At 37.9% G+C, this 23,953-nt stretch overlaps 1 protein-coding gene across 9 annotated transcripts in view; it reads right to left on the bottom strand.

The window, feature by feature from the left end:
* The window catches only part of Ryr2 (ryanodine receptor 2), a 596,457-nt gene that overhangs the window by 119,807 nt on the left and 452,697 nt on the right, over positions 1-23,953 (bottom strand). For all 9 annotated transcript variants that reach the window (XM_036187934.1, XM_036187935.1, XM_036187936.1 and 6 more), the window contains 7 exons: positions 23,299-23,420; positions 17,909-17,958; positions 11,544-11,604; positions 9,747-9,985; positions 7,793-7,874; positions 4,868-4,998; positions 1,199-1,519 (listed from right to left, as the gene is read on the bottom strand). In XM_036187934.1, coding sequence (XP_036043827.1) covers positions 1,199-1,519; positions 4,868-4,998; positions 7,793-7,874; positions 9,747-9,985; positions 11,544-11,604; positions 17,909-17,958; positions 23,299-23,420 — 1,006 coding nt within the window. The remainder of the gene's footprint in view (positions 1-1,198; positions 1,520-4,867; positions 4,999-7,792; positions 7,875-9,746; positions 9,986-11,543; positions 11,605-17,908; positions 17,959-23,298; positions 23,421-23,953) is intronic.

Raw genomic sequence — 23,953 nt, 5'->3', positions numbered from 1 at the left:
TTACATTAAAAGTTATGTAATGCATGCATATATACAAATACATACATACATACATTGGGGAATATATATGAGAGAAAGTTTTAAAATACACCTATTCAGATCCCTAAAACCCCAGTATATTTCTTTTAGTTTTCATCAATAGATAAACCCATTAACTCATAATATACATAGTTCATTCTGTGTTCCTTTAAAAATGTTGCTTTTTTCTCTATGTAATATAATGAATACTTCCCAAGATACAAATCACTACCAAATCCTGAATGCTTGAAGAAAATGTAATATTTTGGTAAGAGGATAAACATAAACTATTTACCCCTGCTCCAGCTGTTGGGTATTTAGATTGCTTTCAGAATTTTTATATTTAATATTATAGAATACTGCAATGATAATCTGAACTTTATTTTCAGGTTTTATTTCATCATCAATCTCTCAGCCTGATGTTATAGGAGAACCATACAAAGGTAGGTTGTTTCAAGTCCAGCTTTATTTTTGTCACTGTCTACATATTGATGTTACTGATCACTGTTTCTTGTGCTTGTTAAATAGTCTTATAAAGAAATAAATAATTCAGAGAACTGTTTGGAAGTATTAATTATGTAACGAGTAGCTCTAATTGTCAATCCCATACAACCCAGAATCACCTGAGAAAAGGGTCTCAGTGAGGGATTGTCTACATTGGGTTGGCTGTTGGGCATGTCTGTGGAGGATTGTCTTAATTAAGTTAGCTGATGTGGAAGACCCAGCCCACTGTGGGTGACACCATTACCTAAGCAGGGGGTGTTGAACTACATAAGAGTGGAGAAAATGAGCTGAGTAAACTCAAGCAAGTGAGTGAGCATGCATGCATTTATTTGTTTTTGCACTTGATGGATTTGACATGACTAGCCACTTTAAGCTTCTGTCACTGTGATATCCTCCAAGTGGTGTTAGCTTGCAATTCCAGATAAAATAAAATCTTTCTCTCAAAGGATGCTTTTTGTTGGGATATTTTATCACAGCAACAAAAGTGAGATGAGGGCGGGTAGAGAATGTCTGATCTTCTCCATATCTTTTTAACAGTGTAACAGGACTAAGCAATGGGAGTTTTGAGCACAGAATAAATCACTAGAGATTACTGTGAGAAGTTTATAGCTTTCAATATTTCAAATCTTCTCTGGAAATAAAACAAATGGTAGGATTTGTTCTTTTTGGTTCATACCTGCTAAACGTTTCATCCAGGCTCCTTCATCAATTCCCAGGTTGTTGTAGATGATTTTGAGAATGTTACCCAGCAGTGTGTTCATGTGCTCTGAGTTGAGAGCTGTGCAGCACATCTCAGCTCTTTCTGGGTGGTTCTCAGGACCATGTTCCCACCATCGTGACATGTAGCTGCATAGCATGGGCAGTACAACCTCCATCATGTGTGGCATCTGAGTGTAGCGGATACCTGACTCTGCCAGCTCTATAATCTCAGCCATGAGCTTCTCCAAGGATGGTATATTTGGACAGACATCCTCCACATTTGCTGGTAAATTGAGAGCTGGAAAAATACAGATAAAATTGGATTTTGCTCAATGAAAGAACAGGTGCCATGTGGCAGACATGACTGTCTCAAGCAGACACCATATTTCATATTGAGATTCAAAACTCAGCTAAGCCTGGCCACCTTTCTCCTGGCACCTCTTCTTTTTATCTCCGCTGACATTTCAAAATGCTTTCCTAACCCTAAGATCCTATCTTGCCCTCACTCTCTTAGGCTGGTGGACAGCTGTTCTGCCTACTCCACAGCAAGTAAGAACAGCCATTCTCTCTCCCTCTTGCTTCTGGCACTCACCATTTTCAAGCCATCTCTGTGTGGCCTTATTCACCTTTATTCGCTCTTTTTAGAGGAAGGAGATTCTGAGGTACTTCTCTTGCTACCTCCTATCTGAATGATTTTTCCCACCAAGGGACCTTGCTCAGGTCTCTATTCCCAGCCTTTTCCTCTCTGGCTCCTGGCCAGCCATATCTACAGATGGGCAAAAATCTCCAGAAGTTCTACTTCTTAGGTATCACTGTACAGAAACTAAACTAGGTTTCCCACCACATAGGGAAGTCATGACTTTATATCCATAGCTCACTGGTTGCTAGGTAGCTTTTCCCTTTTCTGAAATGCTTCCTTCCTTATCACCACCATCTCCAGTCTCTGTGACTCTCTATTCAATACAACACTGTCCTTAACTCCTTTTTCCTTGCTAAATTAGATGCTGGCTTCTTTGAGGATTCATTTTCAGCCCCTCTCTTCCTCCACTTATATATTTGTTTTGACAACTACATCCACTGCTACTGGCTTCTGTTTGCTATAGCCTAATCAATCCTTCAAAGTTTATTTATTCATCTTTTTTTTTTTCTGTCTAACCAGGACTTTTTTGTTCAGGATCCACTGAAACACAGTATGTTTAAACCTTTCACTTCCTCTCCAACATACTTAACCTAAAGAAAGTATTATCCAATCGGTCATCCTGGATTGATACAGATAAACCTTCCTTGGTTCACATCTGAGATGATTCTCCCTCCAGAAAATCTCATAACAACCCCACTGCCTATTCTTTCCAATGGGTATTGTCCAGTCACATCGTTTCTCCAGCTCTCAACAGAGCTGAACTCTGTTACTCCCTTACTGCTGTCAGGATGGGTCACCACAATACATGTTCTCTGCAGGCAATAAATGAATCTTGTTTGCTATTGGCTTCATTTCCCACTCTTGGCTCCCCTCCTCTGTCTTCCCAGTCTTGCTTCATTGTCTGTCTGCTCACCTCTCCTGGGAGCTATCTCCAGTCAAAGTGAAATGCTTGACATTTTCCCTAATGAACAAGAGTTTCTGTCTTCTCAATTTCAAGACTCATCCCAAGTTATCTGTGTTAAGTGTTCCCAGGGGCTCTAGAATAACATTGCTTTCTGGTGCCCAGTAGTTTTTACTCTGAATTCTATCACCCATGTCTATCAGTTTCTGTCTGTTCTATAAGCCAGAGCACCTCAAGGGGAAAGAATCAAATCTTATTCATCTTTATATCATATCTCCTCTATTTATCACAACCTCACAAAATTGATCCTGAAATGACTGACTAATGAAATCATAAAATTTAATTCCCTTTGCTATGCAAATGAGGTGATAAAGAAACCTGTGCATGTAAATATTCTACTTGCACAGTTCCTTATCTGTACAGAGGTAATAAATCCACTTTGTTTTTGATTCACAGCCAAATATTAATGATTCACAAAGCCTAAATAAGATGACTTTATATTATTACATAGAAAAATCAACAATTTGAACTTAACCATTTTCACTACTTACAAATATATAGAAATTATGTAAAAATATCACTATTGTATATTCAATACATTTGCCTTTAGTTTTATTTATTATGAGAAGTGAGACTGACAAAATAGCCAAGTTAAATAATAATTATTCAGTCACTAAACATTACTTATTAGCAAGCTTCATTAAAAAAAATCAAATACCCAAATACTCAACAGTGTATCTAGGTGACAGAGAATCAAGTTCACAGGTAGCTGCACACACCAGGTTTTGAGAATATTCTAGGATTATTAGAAAGCAAGCAAAATCCAAAGTCTTAGGAAAAGACTCAAACAAGAAAGTTCCTACCAGAGGGCATCTGTGACATACTGAACTTTTAGAGCTGATTGTGATTATTCTATGAGGCTGACTAAAAAATAACTAGAGCCTACTTACTTTGCCCAACCCACATTCTTGTTAATAATTCTAGTAGGTTCTCACAGGTAACTCTCTGAAATCATCAGCAAAGGAGGAAAATTGGAATTTCCAATTTTCAGCTGGAATCATGAACAAAAAATATGGCTATCTATGCAACAAACAATGAGATTCTCCTGCATGGGATATCACATATGGATTTTGACTCTATGACACATTGAATGTACACACAAACTCATGGATCTTAGCAAGACACACCTTATATCCAAGTGTAAACTAAAGTTGTTGGTTAAGTTTCTCAGAATTCCAATTTTAAGGTTTTTTGTTTTTTTTTAAGTGATAGAGGTCAATTGAGCTAATGAAAAAATTTAAAAGCACATGGATAAGATGAACAAGTTGTCATTTGACATGGGAATGAACAGTGTAGCACACACATTCACACATGCATAAGCACACACATACAAAATAAACATTAAAAATTTTAAAAACAGTGAAGGACATAAATTCATCAATGAAATAAATAACGATACTATGACCCTTCCTGACTTACTGTAAGACAATTCAATAATAAAGCAGATCAATCTACTTTCTTCATATTTGCTGATTATTTTGTCTTTCTCAGTAGAGTATTCATTTGTCTATGGTTCGTTAACTTAGGAGCAATTAAACAAATTTTCCTTCAGATACATTAGAAGAAGTACACATTTAAAAAAGAATGATAAGTTATAACACAAGAACAAAGATTCTCATAGATCATAAATTGAAGGAGATAATTAAAAACCACTGTATTATAGGAAACCCTCTATTTACTATCTATGCCTATACATGATCAAGCATACAAAAGATTAAAATTATGTGATGTTTAGCCCACATATGCATAGACTGCATCAAATTATGAACTACCCCATCTGTTAATCAAGGTAAGAAATCACCCTTGCAGCCAATTACTCCTCCAGAATCCAGGAAAGGAAGCTCCTCTGGTAAGCTGGGCTCATGAGCAACCCTACCCAGGGACACTGCTTCCTTACAAGATCACTACCTTGTACAGAAGTGAAAACTTTTGAATAAATGATCTCACCACACCAAGCACAAAAAAAAAAAAAAATGCTGCAGAAAAAATATACACCATCAAGGTGCAATTTCATTTCTCAAAAAACAAACATAGTTATGTGTTACCTGCTCTCTCCCGTGAAGATCTGGTGTTGTAGATGGAGTAAATGTTATGTTTGTCCAGGTGGGTTTCCAAAAAGGCTATAGGGAAGGCACCAGCAAAGGCAGCTAGGCATTCTCCGAGTGCAGATCGTTGCCTACAAGGGCAAAATATTTATTGTTTCCAGCTGAATAACTGAAGAAGTTACATTAGAACTGATAGATTTAACTTACAAGAGGGATACTAATATTGCTACAAAAAAACCTGAAATCCAGTTTTGTATATTACAGGGGAAAAATAATTATATGCTTTGGTGAACAAATCTTGATTCACTGGATAAAAGCTAAATAGTTTATTAGCAATAACTTTAAAATAAGATTAGTGAGACCAACAAATCACTAAAATGAGAGACTCTACACCTTCATTCACAAATCTGAGCTGCTTGCCTCTTCCTTTCTTTCTCCTTTCCTTTTTAAAATAAAACAAGGAAAGAATCTCTGCTATAGACTTAGTGGATTCAGAAGAGTAAAAAATTGAAGTAATAATACTGACTATGGTTTATGCAAATTTACCACACAAAAATAATTTAATGATAGCTATGAAATGTTAAAATACATTAAATGGATATCACTTGAAATCAACTTATCATTTATAATAAGAAGAAAGTATCTAAGAAATCAGACTATGTCTCATTGATTGTGGACAGAGCTTAAAGTCTGATACTATCTCCTTTTATTAGTAATTTACTTAATTCATGGCTTTGTTGGAATCTTAAGTTGTTCATCAAAGAAAGACTGATACGAAAGTTATTTAAGCATATTATAAACTTCCTAAAAGAAGTATATAAATATTATAAATGTGACAAATTAACACAAAATATTATGTTATTTTACTTTTAAATATTTTTCAATTTTTATTTTAGTTATGTACATCTGTGTGTGGATATGTGCATGTGGGTGTAACTGCTCTCAGAGGCCAAAAGAGGGCACTGGGTCTCTTGGAGCTGGTGTAACAGGTGATGATGAGCCAATTGAAGTGGCCATTGGAAACAGAATTTGGATTCTCTGCAAGAACAATGTACTCTGCTGAGATCTCTCTAGCCCCTACATAATATTTCTAATTAGGTAGTTTAAGTATCACAGAAAATAAACATGCCCAGTCACTTAATGACAGAGATATTTTGTTTGTGGCTGAGAATGTGTATTAGTTAAAAGCTTTAAAAGTTGGGTCCTAAATGATCTATTCTTGGGTATCTTGCTCTCTATATTGTGGTTCCTCAACTGACAAGCACAATCTACCATTATGTTCATCAGTTCAGTTCTCTGTGGGTTCTGGCTTCTCCCAGCAGGTTCAAGATCCTCGAGGGTGGAAAACTAGCTTTTTCACTGCTACATCTGTATCCCTGTGTCAGACATTGAACTAATATTTAATAATCAAACAACAGCATGAAAAGGTAAATCTGAATAATGGAAAACCTAGAGAGGAAAACTAAAATTGATATTTAAATTTTTGCCTGCTTAAAAAGAAGTATGATGTAAGCTTTTTTTTGCGGGGGGGGGTTTTCGAGACAGGGTTTCTCTGTGTAGCTTTACGCCTTTCCTGGAACTCACTCTGTAGACCAGGCTGGCCTCAAACTCACAGAGATCTGCCTGCCTCTGCCTCCCGAGTGCTGGGATCAAAGGCGTGCACCACCACCACCCAGCGATGTAAGCTTTTGACATTATAAAATTGAGAAGACACAACATGTATGAAGTAATTGACAAATGTCACTAAACAAAAATCGAAAGTCCCCATGTATAAAAAACTACCTGCACATAATAGGCAAGAAAAGAAAATTCATAGAATTAAAAAATATGAGTCCAAAGTAGACACCAAAGAAATTATAAGCAAGGACAAATTAAGGAAATGTCTTTGAGGATAAAAAGGAGATTCTGCTACTAAGTCTTCAGAGTTAAAACAGAGGAGAACTGAGCATGTGGGTATTTAAAGGTGAGTATAAACCAAATCAATTTTGTGAAAGGATAATGATTAGTCATAGCTGTTTCACATATGAATGCTTTTAGCCATGAATTTCTAAATTCGGGAATTATTAGTGGTTAGGAAAATAATCACAAATAGACACCACTTAAAGCTTTGGGAGCAAGTCAATCGCTGATGCGCAGACTTAGTTTCCCTGTTGACAGCATTTGACAGTGGTAAACTACTTCTGTCTGGAATGCGAGAAAATGAAGCTGGCTTTAGTGAGCTTCTAGCTTACTTGATATTTCTTTGGGTGGATGGGTGAGTGGGGCAGGCATGTGAGAACACATCTGGAGACCAGAGGTCAACATTGGGTCACTCCAATCACTCTCCATCCTAGCTTTTGGCTTCCAATTGACTCTGTTACTGTGTTCATCTCTGGTTCCACTTGCTTCTTTTTTTTTTTGGGGGGGGGGGTGAGGATTGAAAACCAGGGCCTTGTGCTTGCTAGGCAAGTGCTCTACTGCTGAGCTAAATCCCCAGCCCCTAGCTTTTGAACCTGGAGCCCACTGATTCATCTACACTGGGCTGTCAAGCTGGGAGGATTCTCCTGCCTCTGGCCCTTAACCTGCACATTGCAAACCAAGGGCTGCCACGTTGGGCTCTTTAGATGAGTGCTGTGGGTCTAAATAGGGGTCTTTACTCCATAAGCCATTTAGTTTGTCTTTCTGATACAAAGTAACAAATAATGCTAGCAGACACCCCTTCTAAGTCTTACAAGCTCTAAGTTTAAATTTTATATACTATGCTGCTATGTAACAGAACAAATCCCACTGTGTTTTACTATAGTAATTCTTAACTTAAAGACTGTCTAATTCCTCTCGAGAAACTGGACAGATTAATCTGGGTTGCTTCAAAGGTAAGAAACATGTATAAAACAATGAGTTTTGGAGGGCAGTTGTCCTCAGCACCTGGCTGTTTTGAGCTCTTACCTTTCAACGTAGATGCTCTTGCTGGTTCCCAAGGCATACAAGCTGGTCAGAATTCTGTAACAAGACACCTGCACATCCTCCACTGAGAACAAAGAGAGTCTCCATTGAGAAGTAACACTTACATAACAGATGAGCCTGAGAAAGTTTAGGCTGAACCCAGAATTTATTAGACTCATTCTAATGTTTGAAACTTTGGAAAATTCAAAGTAAGAACACATTTACAAAGTAGAGCATAGAAGCTTCTTTGAAAAATTCTTTAAAACACTTTAAAGAATGTGTTGTGATTATCTAGATCAGCGGTTCTCAACCTTCCTAATGCTGTGACCCTTGATACAGTTCCTCAGGTTGTGGTGACGCCCACCATAAATTATTTTTTGTTGCTACTTCACAACTGTAATTTTGCTACTGTTACAAATCATAATATAACTATCTGATGTGCAGGACATTTGTTATGCACCCCATGTTAAAGGGTCCTTCATTCCGAAAGGGGTCACGAGCCACAGGTTGAGAACAACTGATCTATAACCTCCTCAGAAACATTTTTAATAGTCTCTCTGGATGTGTTAAAGGAAAGGACTCGCCCAAGAATAAAACAAAGCACAAGACTATCTGGAAGGACATATAATTTATAAACATATTGAGTATTGCTATGGGGAGAAATAAATATTCTATCCTCTGTGAAGGTCTGCATGGAAAAGGTCTTCTAGTTCACATAATGTTAAACATAATAACTGTCTGCTACCATAACTCACAAATGATATCCCTAGTGTTCTGACATATAGATATAAGTTTCTCCAGAGAATATTTAAATTATTTTTAATTGGGAATATGCTTGTCTGTCTGTCTGTGAGTATGTGTATGTTAGTTCAGGTGTCTGCAGAGGCCAGAAGCCTAGATCCTCCTAGAGATAGATTTACAGGGGTGTGTGGGCCATCTGAAGTATATTTTGGGAACCAAATGGTCCTCTGCAAGAACAATATATACTACCAATCAGTGAACCATCTTTCTATCCCCTTCCTATAGTATTTGATGTTAGAAAAAACAAAGGATCTAGTAAAAATATCTTTAAATCATTGAATAAGACATGCTTAAAAGGGAAAGAAATCTAAGAAATGTGGCTTTCTAATCCCAACCCTGCTGCCATGCCAGATGGGATATACACCAACAGAAGAAATTATGTTTGCTATCAGACCTACTTCCTTCTATACTCTGGGCCACAGCAATGTTCCCACTGGTGAAAATACTAGCAGAAGAGTCACTGAACCCCACAGTGGCTTCACATTGCACTGTCCTCATCTGGGAAACCTATGCTATAAAAGTCTCCTAAAATGTGTCAGCTCCCCCAAAGCTCCCTGCCCATCCCATGTCACTATGAGCAAACATACAAAATGTCAGGACAGCTCAAGTGTTAATTTTCCATGTAATTTTGGGTATTCCGGGGACAATTTTTAAAAAAGAACTTAAGAGTTCCGGCTCCAAACAAGCTACTTAAATATCTCTCAAAATCACACTCAAGCCTGTCAACAGTTATTTGTGCTTGTCATAGTCCAGTGTTCTAGATGCTGCATTTGGCTCAGTACATTTCATATTATTTGATGGACTAACTGATAGTCCAGTCAGCATCTGTGTTAGTCTCAAAACTGATCTGAAAACATTTAATGTGACATGGCTTTATGTTCCAAATCAATTGAAAGTAGATATTGGAAAAGTGCAGTGGATTCATGGAATTTGGTGGAACTTGGACTTCAACAGTGCAGAAAATATAACCTAAAACTGTGACTTTACTCCAGGGCCATGTGAGGCACAGACCTATCCCTATATGAATGGTTTCTCTAACTTGGACACCCATCTATGCTGTTCTGTAATAATAAAAGCATCTGCATGCAGAAGCTTGTTGGGATGACCCTGATGATGCTAGCTCAAAAGCCAGCTCATAAGGACCAGATTTACATACATATCAGATCTTCTCCAAACTGATGCTGGCCAATGTGTTCAAACAGGGATGAGAGCATGGGCAACAGTGCCACGGTGGTATAGTTGATGATCTGAGTCACCCCTTTGGGCTGGCTCCGGGTGTGAGTAAACTGGCCCTGCTTAAGATTTTCCATTGTCTTTTCCAGATCCTCTGCTGCATTGTCCAGAAAGGCCCTGAGAGCACTTTTCACACTGTCCAGGCCCGTTTTCATCACAGTCCTGGGAAATCAAGAATGAAGAGATTGGACCTTATGACAGCAAGAAATCAAAGGAGAAAATCTGTCCCCTCCCCATTATGCTACCTTTCTACTACTTCAGTACCTATAACATATTTAACTTTTCAAAAATTTTATTGGCATTCATTTATTATATAAAATAATGGTTTTGTTATAACATTTTCATATATGCACATATGTTGATATATTCACTTCCAATTACCCTCTCTTGTTCCCCTCTCACTGAATCCTCCCTCTTTCCGGAGAGTTCTACTTCCATGTCTTTGTGTATGTGTGCTCACATTTGTGCATGCCTATGACCAGGTGATGAACCAATGAGTCTATAAAGGGTTACTTACCTGGGAACAGGAAGGGGTTTATTTACAAGTGCTTGGGCAACTTAGCAGTGACTACACCAATAAGGAAAATGTCTCCCCCATCCCTAGAAACTATTAGCTGCCTATACATCCTCAAGGAAGGGAGGGCCTGAGCAGCTCCTTCCTCCCTTAGCAACTGTTAACTTCATTTTTATATCAAATCTAAAATAAGTTTTCTACATATCTGAAGTTACAGGAATGCTGCTTTGGCCAATCACTTTTCACAAGTGACCTCACTGCTGATGTCAGTAAGGACCCAGAACACAATAATGCTTTTAGGATTTCTGTCAGTGGTCTGGGATTTCATAGTCAACACAACAGCAAATTTCAGCCGTTGGCTAATCCTATATCCAACAACACAAGGACACCTTCTGAGGCAACAGGCATGAAGGAAACACCCGACTGCAGGTGAACAATGCCAGTGCTAAAACACTTCCAAGGGCAGCAGGTGCAACCTCGTCTAAAAAAGCCAGTGAAGGCTTGGCTTTCTGAAGATGGGACAACCCAGTCCACTGCTCCTGGAAGGGAATGGATGTGTAAACTCCATCTCCTTTATGTATTACAGAAATACCCCCCATAAAAGTTTAAACATAAGGATGCAGTCAAGGAATGTCACAGAATAGTCCCTATAAGAGACATGAAGTGGCCAAATTTGTATTTATTGATAGAACTAAATTGATTGTTAAAAGGCAGCATTGATCTTGCTAAACAATGTTGTACTTGTGCAACATTCCTGGTTTGTGGAACAGAATATCTAGCACACTGACTTAGGTTTCAGTTGGCCAATATACATCCTATCCTGTTAGACATCATTTTACAAAATGAAGATGAACCTCTCTAGCTTTTCACAAAATCAGGTGTCATCATGACTCTTGAGCACAGGCATCACCCTTGGGAACTAAAAAGGTTCCTCAAATTGTCTGGCTGCTATTCCTTTACATATGGTGCATTCCTAATTGATAAGTCAGTTACAAAATCAGCTGCTAGAGAAATGATGTGAGGATTAAATAACCTTGGGGTTGTAAAAATGAAGGGTGGCTGTATCAATAATGTACAAGGTTTCTTTTCAGTTGTACTAAAGTGTTCACGAAATCACCAAAATAAAAACAAGACATGTGGTACCATTTAAACGTTCTTGTATGTCATAATCTTATCAATTCATTAGACAAAACTGTGCCTGTTTACCTTGCATCCAACGTCTGACCCAGAATATGAAGACAGTTCACAATTGAAGTAGCATCATTCCCTGAAGGGGAAACAAAACACTTCGTAAATTGCCTTCAGAATTTCTTAGCCTCCTCCTGCCCTATTAACACATGTGCTGCAAACATTGGTTAATTCACACAATTCAATCATAACTTAATGAAAAAGACTTTTGAAGACTCAAGTTGGAAATCATGCAGTTTCTCTGCTTAAAAGTGGTTATGCAAATGTAAGTAGACAAGCGGTGGAGCATGTCTTACCAGACAGCAGACATGCTCCAGAAGCATTCGAAAGCATCGCACAAAACTAAAGGAATTTTTGCTGAATTCCTCAGATACATTCCTCTCCCTACACTAATATACTATAATACATGTAGTATGCAAACTTTTAAAGTCAGCACATATCTTTCTGAAGTGAGATGAGCTAAACTTCTACACAGTTTAATTCTATTTGAATTACTTCAGGAGTCTCTGCTTTCTGTTTCATTCAATGGCCTCAGTGAGAATTAATATGCCTGAATTCTGATGCGGTGAAGTGGATTGATTTATCCAAACTTTGTTGTTGGTCTTTGGCAAAAAGGGAAGCAACAAATAAATTCATTTTTAACATATAAAACTAGAGATTAGAGAAGCTAAATAGAACTCTTGTTTTTAAAGAAATTTTTTAAATTATGTGCATGTGTATGTGGTTATGTGCACATGAGCAAGCCAGAAGAAAGTGTCAGATGCCTTTGAGCTGGAGCTATAGGTGGTTATGAGCTGCCTGAGGTAGGTGCTGAGAACTGAACCTGAGTTCTGTGCAAGAGTAGTATGTGCTCTTAACCACTGAGCCATCTCTTCCAAACCTTAAACAGAATTCTTTTGCACTACTCAGAATGTAATTCTTGAAAACAATGAGATTCATACATTTTGATTGCCATTTTGTATATAAAGTACAAAATTATGAGTGACATAAACAGTGTGTGTATTGTGTGCATGTGTGTGTAATGCTCAGTGATGGGTATTTTATAAATAAATAAATAAATAAATAAATAATAAAATGATGACTCCATTAACAAATAATTTGACTACCAAAATGTGGTTAAGCCATATTAGTCTTTGTTCTATATTTTCATCACACACACACACACACACACACACACACACACACACACACTCCATCTTTAGGACAATGAGTCATGATTCAGTGTAAATTTTTATGATACCTGTATGTTATCTTCTTTAAAAAAAAAACACATCTCAAAATAGCCCACTTATATATACATGTGTAATCATCCTGAACAAGAGCAGGCCAGTTTAGACACATTGTAAGACAAAAGACACTCTCAGTTCTAGACAGACACTATCCTCAGAGATGCTTGGGGCTTTAAAGGGATTTCTTATTCATTATCTCTACCATGCCCAACAAGCCCAGTACAACCTGAGTCTTTTAAGGATAAAATACACAGACTAATTTTCTGATGCCTCCTGATGGCAGATAGCAGTAATTATTCAAATACACAAGGGATTTTGATGGGAGACATCAAAACTATCAATGCAAATCTAATCTTCTAACAGCCAGGGAGAGATTACAAGAAAAATTTTCTCTGAATTGTGTCACTTAGCTTTTAGTTTGGAAACTTGTCCAAATATAAATTTAAGGTCCATGCACTAGTGAAAATTAGGTATCCTCAACTGGAAAACAGAAAAATTTCATAAAACAAGTATCTTCCTTTTAAACATCTGATATTTTTGCTGTGCCAGTATCCTCCCAGCTAACACTGTGGTGAACAGCAGTGATATTGTAGGTAACTGCAGTGATATTGTAGGGCCACTATAAAGTCAAACCAAAAGAATTCTTGGACAGTTTGCTTGTCATGTACAAAATGCTGGCTTCCTAAGCATTTCTGGAAGTTTCCATGTCAAAAGTCTGATACATTCTCCACTGTCTCAGAGAAGTATCTTGGGGGACTGAGTGTATTAATAAGAAAAACTTATATTTTTTCCTTAATAATTTCCAAAAAATAGAAACAAAATTAAATGTTGTATTATTTGAATGCAAAAAAAGAAAGAAAAACTCTTGCAATTTACAGCACTTACTATTTTGAATGTCTGTTACCTTTCTTCTCTATTAAGACCCTGGGCTCCTTGAGAGCAAGATCTGATTGGTTCATTCATCCCTTCACTTGTCAGGTATTTCTAAAAGGTTATCATGTGCCAAGCTTCCTGCTGAGCCCCATAAAGACAAATGGAAGCCAGAGGGCAGGAATCTACTGCATTTAGTGGGGTTTAAGAAGGCAAGTGTTAGGTGTGGGTAATCTCATCCCACAGAGTAATTCAGCACCAAAGACCCTGAGTGAAAAGGGACATGACACATAGGGGTAGAGAGTTTGCCAGGAAAGCTGAGGTAGCACAGTAAGCAAGGAAAAGCATGGTGGCGTGAACGGATGGAGCGGCACCTAACGAAGCCAGCACACAGGACTTGCATGCTCAGGTTATACTCCAGGAATGGAAGGCACTGGGCATGCAGGAATAGGAGAGGAAGATGTGACGGCATGGGGCATAGAGTGGGAAGAGGGAATTCAGAGAGAATGGGTTCTCTGGTCCGGGAGTAACACAGGTAAAAGTGTTTGCAGATTGACTTCTGTGTGACAACAGAAAGAAAATTCATTTCTCCATCTTCACATCCTAATATACTGTCTCACACAAGCAGACATACAATGACCATGTATTCAATGATACATTTGAAGCACAGTTTTTTTTTCTTTGTGTATGCAAATAATGCCCTTAACAAATGTTTCAGGCACAACTCTGTGACATCATCACTGAGGTGGTTCTGCCTTCATATCCTGCTCCCTTTACCAATGACTGAAGGACTTAATGTCATGGGTAAGTTTGGGGATGCTCTGGTTGTCTTTAAGTTAGCAAACAGAATTCCTATCTAGGAAAGTGGAGAGTATTAATAAGAATAAAAACAATATTTCTTTAGCCAACATTGGGCTCTTAGAATGGCAAGTGAGATCCTCTGTCTTGTCAAAGTGTCTAAGTATTATTCCCATCCCAACTGAATTTCCAGAATTCATGTGTGCACCAACTTAGAGAGTCAAGCAAACACGTCAGAGTGCAAATGGGAAAGCATGGATTTAAGCAAGATGGTATTTTCTTTTTTTCTCCACTACCCCACCTCACAAAATAGCTTGCTCTATTTACCAAAACTCTACAGTGAAAACACCCATCTGTGGAAAAAGTAACTTTACCGTTTTCCCACATAACGTGAAATGCTTTAAGAGCCTCAGAATAACCATTCAGAGCATGAGAGCTGTTGGGTTGGTCTCTTCTTTTCTTTGGATATTTGATGTATAGGAAAGATTTTTAAAGGGGATCAAAGACACATGCAAATATGGGGAGTCGACTTTTAGTAATCCTCATGGTTTAGATGTCATAACAATTTTGTGACTACCAAAGAATTGTAGATGTGAATTTAATTTGGCAGATAATACAGACTAAATACAGTACGTTCCAGACCAGCTCACCACAGTGACCCCAACAGCAAGAACTTGATCTGTTTATTGCTCTCCCCAGGTCTCCAATGCCTACCTATAGAAGGTTAATTTGTATCTTTTTGTGTCTTCAATTTTGGTACCCATTATCAAACCTAAATAGTTCATGGAGGTTAAATCTGTCTCAACTATTTCTTAAATGAAATTATGAATTATTTTCAAGTATTATGTTTTATTTATGTTTATGAGAGTTATCACATGTATGTGGGTGCCAATAAAGCCCAGAAGGAGGATCTCTTGAAACTAAAGTTTCAGGGGTCATGAACTGCCCAGTGTGGGTACTAGAAACTAACCCTGGGTCCTTTGCAAGAGCAGTACACACTCTTAACTGCTGATCCATCCTTCTGGCTCCAAGTGATGAGTTTTTCTGAACTAAGGCAGTATATATGATAGAGTTGATAAACAGCTTATTTCCTGCCAGAATGAAGAAAGTCATATGCAAATACATGTGAGCTAGGATAAAAGGACTAAATAAAAGAGTAATGTGACTATATGCATGCATCTGCTTTATATTTGTTTAGGTCTCTCTGGCAAAACCCATCTCTGGAGAAGTGGGGTATGCAAAGGTCTTGTGCATCTACTTTAAATAGCCACATTTTATATTTAATTTGATTCACCTATGTAAGAGCTAATAAATAAGATTCAAGTACCCCAATAAGTAAAATCTAATGGTTCAAACTATGATATGAACACAGCAAGTTCACAGTTTCCATGATATCTCAACATTCATTAACTCAATTAGGTTTAATATGCACAACAAATTTCTAAAATTAGTGGTGATTTTAAGCCTATCACAAATACAAAAAAGTAGAAGTTTAGGTATTCAAGTCTCTTGCCCAAATCATTCAGATAGTTAATTGTCAAAAGCAGCATGTATACAGTCAAAGCCCAGTGTTGCCCCCTAGTCATCACATGAGTCTAAAGGCAGGCTGTAATTGTGCTATGTAAAGTCTGTATGCTAAAACTCAAAGACTCTAATAGAGTCTTTAAGTCTGTATGAGAGTATGTTTGAATGTTAAAGACATGTTCCAGCTTAATGGATTTCAAATATTGCATCTAGCTGGATATTAAGATTACATAAGAAAGAATAATTTACCACCCCATCATGGGAACAACAAACTATACTGCACATTTATCATAAGTTACCCTTAGATGATATACTTGAAAGAAAAATATTAGTCTAAATAACAGGCAAAAGGAATCCTTGCTCATGGAACATCCATGTAGTAATCCTTTGGGAAAGTTTGTCATTTTTAAAAAATGGCATAATGAAAGTAAGTGTCAGGAATGTTGGAAACTTTGTCTTGACCTGACTATTGATTAAGCAGATATATAATTATGGAAAGTTTCTTGTTCTCAATACATATGTACTTTGTCATGTATATGGGATATATTAAATTTTTCTAGAGGGGGATTAGTGAGATAAAACAAAAGAAATAAGATTATTAAATGGGTGGCCAGTGAAAAAGAATGTAAAATTATTATGCTTTCAAATGAGTATATAAACACTAGCATTGACAGACAAGCCCCCATCAGAGCTATCCATAATTAGACAGTACTCTCTGGTGACAAAGGGGGTGTTTGAACCCGCTGTCACTCCAAGAAAGCTGAAGAGAATATGAAAATATTGTCTGAAGAATTTTCACATGAATTGTTGTCTATTGATGAGAAGTTAAATAAAAATGGTTAAGCAGAAATCATTCTGAAGATAACTGCCCTGAAATTTTTAAATACCTTAAGCTATAATGTAAAAACCCAGACAATGTATATGAAATATGAGTTAACTGATAAACAGAAGTGTACTAAACACTGCAGATCAAGAAGTATATAGTACAATAGTAGCTAGTTGTAAGAAAACCTATTACTTATTACAAATTTTAATAAGAATGTATATTATTTGTACCTGTCTCTGTGTGAGTAAGTGTGTGTGTTTCTATTATATCTATAAGACTCTCAGTTTATTCACTGTGAATTCTACAAAAGGACTTAGTTTTCTAAATCTTTAGACTTTCATAGAAATATAGTTAAATTGAAAGCATTTCTAGCAATGCATCTCTATAAAATATTCCAACATTATCCCCAAAATCTAGAGAGCAAAGGGCTCAAATTTGCTTTGGCAGTTTATATAATCAGTTAAAAGAAAGTGAGTGCCTGAAATATGCCGGCAGATGCCAAGTCCTGAAGTCCCATGTAGGAACAACAGCAAAGATGCCCACTCTGCACAGCTATCCAGGAACATGTCCTTCACCAACATGGACTGACCATTGGGCATGTCAGAAAAAGGCTGGGGTGTGGAAAGTGGTGCTCGAGAAGCCACTTTGGCCAAGCAAAGGTCTTGGGCTCTACGGTACCAATTACCAAGCTCCAAGGTTTAGAATGCAGGAGACAAATATATCTGTAGTCAAGAACATTGAAAATACAATGTAAAGTCCCAAAATTGGATTGATATCAGCTTATTGTTTAATCTGGGGAGAGCCAAGCAAAAATCCAAGAGCCTGGTTTCATTTTATCCTTGAAATGGTAAATATGGCAGAAACTTGCCATTTTCATTCTTTTGCTTTTTTTAATTGAAATATGCTTCAGTTTTCAGTCATATTTTGGACTGTCTTAGGAAAGACACAGCCCTCCATTTTTCCATATGTAATGTTACTTATATACAACCTCCAGGAATTTGTCTGGCCTATGATGGCCATGCATGCAGCCATGCAACCATGCATCCATGCAACATAGCAGCACACAACACAGTGCAAAGTTAGCAAAGAAAAGCCCCTGATGGCCATGCTCAGAAATTTCCCAACGGTCTCCTTACCAAACAGTGAAATCCTATGCCTGACAAGAACTCCAAGTTTGCAGAACAGGCTGAGGACAAAAGAAAAACAAAAGGAGAAAAAGGGAGGGGGAGGGGAGGTAGAAAAAAGACAGGGGGAAATTAAAAATAAATCAAATAAGATGAGAAGAAAAAAGAAAGAAAGAAAAACAAAACAGCTGACCTATGAGCCGGAAAAAAGCAAACAAGATGTCACGCAGAAAGGGTCGACTCTCTGAGCAGGATGTGGAGTAAGAGAGTAAAGAAAGAATTTCTGCGTCTCTTAACAAACATGGTTAAAAAGCACATATTATAAGTAAAGAAACAAAATAAAATAGAAAGCAAAGCTCATTAATACAGAAGCCATCTCTATAAACCTCACAAGGAACAGAATTACAGAAAACCCACATGGAAAAAGTCTAATTCAATCTGCCCAAATACACCTGGTTACTATCATGGGCCTTATTTACAAACAGAAATATGGTGCTTTGGGCATAAGTGTTACTGTAAGTTTTATTAATCCTTTATTGGGTAAAATGTGTCTTCTAAACTTCACTGTGCTCCTCATGTAAATACCAAACATGCTATGAATTAAGATTTCATGAATTAGAAATGGAATCTGAACTGATTATCTGATGGTCAGTCAGAGGAAATTATAGGTGTGATAACCAGAAGACTTCTTAACAGTGATGGATGAGTTGAGTGTCTTATTTCCCTACCTCGAGGTCCCAGGAAATCTACAGTAACTATCAATGGAACAAGTCAGGTAACCACAGCATGTATTCCACAGTCAGCATCAGAACCTCAAACCTACTACCCCTCAGTGGAGATTCCAGAGCTGTGAGGGCAGGTGTAGACTCTGCCTCTTTGCCCATTCCGAGCCCCATGGCCTCCCAAGAGTCCCTATTCTAAACATACTCTTTATTGATATTGATTGCTATACCTCATTTCCTTCTCACTGTCCTTAACCCTGTCCACCAGACTCAACTCAGGCTGTAGAGACCCCAAGAAGCCTTTCCTGATGTCCAGCTCTCCAGTGACACTGCTATCTCCAGGTGTCCCTGCTGATGCTCCTAGGAACCACCAATCAAGTTCCACCACGGCATTTAATCCAGCAGGTAGCAACCTTCACTCTCTTCTATCTCTCTACTCTCTTCTGAGCCCTTTGGAAAACAGCTCTTGTTATAGTCAGCACTTCCTGGCACTCTTCCCTAGAGGATTGTGAAGGCCTACCTAATCTGGGTTTCCCTAGTGGGGTTAGTTGGCTCCACACTGCCCAGGCTCTCTTGGAAAGCTCCTCTTTCTAGGGTACACCAACCCTAGAGACCAGCCACACAGGAAAATAAAGGGACTAAATCTAGGAAGATGGAAGGGAAGAGTCTCACCTTTGTGTGCTGACCTCTCTTTTAGTTAATTTTGACCTGATGGCTCTGCACTACTTTATATCACAATGGATTAATCTGTTTTTTTTTAATGTATTTGTTGATTTTTTTCTTTGAAACAAGGACAAGCTACACATCTCAGGCTAACCTCACACTACTCAGGGAGTCCAGACTGGCACTGAACTCATAATCCAACTGTCTGCTCCTCCTGAATGCTGAGAGTACAGGCAGGTACCACCACACCAAGCTGGATTCATTTATTAATGAAAATAATTACATAGGGTATTCTGTAGCTTTTCCAAGAAAATGTTCATCTGCAAATGATTGAATAAATGTTGGGTTAGAGGACACCACTTACTGGAACAAAAAAAATATTTTGATAATAAAGATCTCTGTATGCAACCCTAAGGTGTGATATTTGATGTTGATATGTATATTATTTGTACTATAATTTTATTTACTAATTTTTCTAAACAAAAGCAACCCTAAGATCTCTCATCTACTGAGCTTCACAGTGGCTTGTAAGTGCCTTCTTTACAAAGACAGACTTATCTCTCTATAAAGACTGTCAGTACAGACCTAAAGTAACACACTATATAGCTGCATCCTCACCTGTGTTAAAGGGCATTGATTACTACTCTCTAGTATTTGTGGGAAGCACTGTGAGCTAGTCTTGATGCTACTGAATTGATAACATTGACTATATGTTAACACAGCTTCTCCTGATGGATCCACACCTAGGCTGTGTGGCTCTTTCAGAAACAGGACAGTTCTTGTCTCTTTCCACTAGATCCTGTTCACTCACTGTGCCAGAGAAAGGTCATTCTTCCCCATCTTACTCTCACTAACCAAATATCATCAGGGAGAAAAACAGCCTCCAGGAAGGTCAATGTCTCCTTTTATGTCATCTATTTTAGGGACAGAATTTCTAGGCAAACTATGACTTGTGATTGTTACAAACCACATCCCACACATCCCTTAAAACTATTGCCTTTGACTCTGCTGTCGCAAATCTCAATCTTTGCAGACATGATGATCCTGACTTGAGACACAATAGATGCTTAGGAAAGAATTTTGAGTGCTAGGAAGTGAGTATAGAAAGTGTCTCACAGAATCATTGATTAATGACTAGGGAGAAATTAACTCAAAGGAAACTACTGCTAGGAACAACCATTAACCAATAAATATTAATTTAAAGCAGTATTACAGAACAAATGATCCATTTCAATGTATCCTTGTCTAGTCTTAACAGCAAGGTAAGGGTTTAGCATTTTATCTACTTGATTTTTTTTTTGTGTGTGTGTGTGTGTATCTGTCTACCTGCCTGTATGTCTATCTCCCTGTGTGTGCATGCACAGACACACACACATACATATAAAAGTGTAAGTGCTGGCAGATGACAGAAGAAGGCATGGATCTCCTGGAGGCAGAGTTACAGGTGATTTTGAGTCACTTAATGTGGGTACTGGGAATCAAGCCCAGGCCCCTGCAAGAGCAATACATGTTCTTAACCACTAAGCCATCTCTCCAGTCCCTTGATCTTATTATTTGTTCATTTTAGTTATTGAAGTTGTAATATTTAACTCAACTGGTAAAAACTCTGACATCTAGAAATCTCAGGTATTCCATCCCTGCATCTCAAATAAATTGGTTGTTTGTATGTTATTGTCATGTGCCTGATATTGGCTATTTTAAACATTTGGATCATCAGGTTTTTGTTATCATTTTTAGAACACATAAAATGGAACAAAGTATCTATAATATATTATGTGAAGAAAACAGCTATTAAAATTATGCTTACTCCTTATTTGTACTATATATATGAAAAGGTAGGTACTTCTACAAGTTGGGTTAATAATATTTTTAAATGCATTTGATTCTGGTAATTTCCCTAAATTAGATATGATTTTAATTATATAGTCTATTTCATCTATCTATATATCCTAATTTATCATTACATATATCTATTGGTTTAGGTATGAATTTCTCTCTCTGAGATTAACTTCCCACAATAGACACTAAAGCACCATCATGAAGTAATTTACTTCTACTCTGGTTTCATTTTTTTTTTTTGCATGTGTACTAAGATTATTCAAAGGCATATGTGTTTCTTTTCTGGGAATGCTAAAGGGAAGAGTAATTTTACCAATCCTTTTTCTATTGGGTGCTATGAAATGGAAAGTGACATCATTGAAAACACCACAGTATTATTCATTAATGAGAGTTGTCAGGTCGCTTTCTAGGGCCTCACAATGATATCACTAGGGGCACCCCTGAATCCTGTGGTTCTAACTTCTTCTCTGAGGGATACAAGATTGGTTAGAGACAACAGTCTCATCTACTTCAGGGGTATATAGGTATATGGTTTTTTTTTTCTTTCAGCTTTATTTAAGTATAATCAGCAAGTAAAAATTGTGTACAGTAAGAGTATATACAACTTAGTGTTTTGTCATCTGTGTGTTGTGAACAGTTAACATTTCCAAGAGTAAAGCTAACATTGACTAAAAATAGAGAATGAAAATGGGAAAAAATTGGAATTTGTTTTGGTTTTCTTGTGTGTTTTCATTGCTTTCTCTTGGTGTACTTTCTCCTGGTTTACATCCATCAAGTGATATTTAAATTACCAACACCCTTGGGGAACAAGGTCTGTCTCTGTTACAAACAGATAAGTGACCCCAGAAGATGCAGGAGATTCAGCATTCACCATCCTTCAATGGATCTGGTTGCCTCTGGGTTTTCTAGCTGCTTGTGTGTTCTCTCAGTCCATAGGAATATGGGCCCAAACACATGGATGAGCACCCTTGAGAAATTTGCAAGACTACCTTTTCCTCTCTAGGGAATTAAGGGAGGAAGGTCATACCCAAGTTGGAAGGGGTGTAGTCTCACAGTGGGATGTGACCCAGCACTGCCTCTCATACTGCCATGCTCACTAGTGTGTTTTATCAACCTCACAGGGAAATCAGTATTTAAGAAGGTGATACAGAGACAGAGAGGAGCAGAGAGAGAGAGAGAGAGAGAGAGAGAGAGAGAGAGAGAGAGAATGAATAGTGGGATTGTGTAGTCAGGGAAGTGGATAATAAAAGTTAAATGAGTTGGTTCCACCCTCTCACATTATTCAAGCCTGGACTCTCACTCCTCTCCACTGATGATGGTGGTCCCACTCGGGTACATCTCACTCTATCTATGATGTGATCATTCCACACAGCAGGAACATCAAGGCCAAGAGAAGCACTCTTCATATGGTTTACTCTCTTTTATGAAAACATTGCTCAGATACAGTCTAAACACCTGGGATGGTTGTGAGCAATGTAGTGTCAGAGATCTTCATAGCTGCTAATCTTCATATAGACTGAGTCCTGGTGGAGTTTGAAGAACATACACCCCAGAAACACAGTGGAATCACACAGGAAAAAAGCATCTATAAAGAAGACATGGGTTTTAAAACAAATAAGGCGTTTCTGAGATGCCGGGTTGAGAAGCAGAAGAGAACACCAGAAAGGTATGTTTTGTTTTGTTTCTTCACTCCAATACCATGATGGAGCTATGATTTCATTGACATTTTTGAAAAACTAATAGCGCCTAAGTAGGGCATTACCTTCTTAAAAATGAAAGCTCGAAAACATTAGCTTGTCAAGAAAAAAAATCAAAGCAACTAATGTTCAAAACATAGTTGTTTTCATAAATAACAAAATGGAGATTCCTCCCCAACCTTCTTGGAGATTCTGCCTGTCATTTTGGGGTTGTTTAGTGCTGATGGGCTGGAGACAGTACCCTCATGTACTTTGTCTTGAATGGTGTCTTATTTCTTCTGTTAGTGTTTCCTTTAAGCAGCAAAATCAAAAGATCTATCTCTAACATACACATATGTTAACTTGCAGAACCTCTCCACACCTAGTGTGAGACTCAGGGAGGGGACTCTCCTCCCAGTCCTGCTCAAGGTTCTGGGGTTCTCTGACCTAAATACAAACACAAAGGAATCAAACACAAAGCTCTAAGGCCATAGCTCTGTACCTCGTCACCATCTCCTTCTCTTTGTTGGATGCGTGTCCTCCAGTGCAGAGAGGCCTGCTTGCAGCAGACAAGAAGTACAGACGGTGGTTTTTGAAATACTGATCAATTAAAGGAAGGACAACCTGAAAGAGAGGAAGAGAAAACAGATCTACAGAATGGACTACTGGGGGCGTGGCAAGAGCTCAGAGCCCACAGAGATCTGTGCGTGTATAATACTGCACCCATGATGATTCTCTTCTGTCATCTCCAGCTTATGTATGTGTGCATATGTACATGCTTTTGTGCATGGCTATGATCATGGGCAGAGCAGAGTAGGATGTGCTGTAACATAATTATGAAGAACACAACAGTTTTGAACAGTTCAGAATTATTCTCAAAATGATATATACTTGATTGTGTTCATACAATATAGTTGAGTGACCAACAGGTTCTCAAATCCCTAGGGCTACCACATGCTGAGTCACTATTACATGCGAGAACTGACAAGGATGTAGCATCATGCTGTTTGTCCTACTGTATACTGTGTGTGGTAGCTGCCTTTTTTTCTGCTTTGTAGGTGTTAAATGAAAAATAAAATACAAGACCTACTCAAAACCACAGTGCTGCCTGCTTTCCTACACAACATACATGGTATCTGCCCTTTCTCAAAGCCAAG

The sequence above is a fragment of the Onychomys torridus genome, chromosome 5, assembly GCF_903995425.1.
Source record: "Onychomys torridus chromosome 5, mOncTor1.1, whole genome shotgun sequence".
NCBI classification, from domain to species: domain Eukaryota; kingdom Metazoa; phylum Chordata; class Mammalia; order Rodentia; family Cricetidae; genus Onychomys; species Onychomys torridus.
This window is presented reverse-complemented; position numbering and strand designations above follow the sequence as displayed.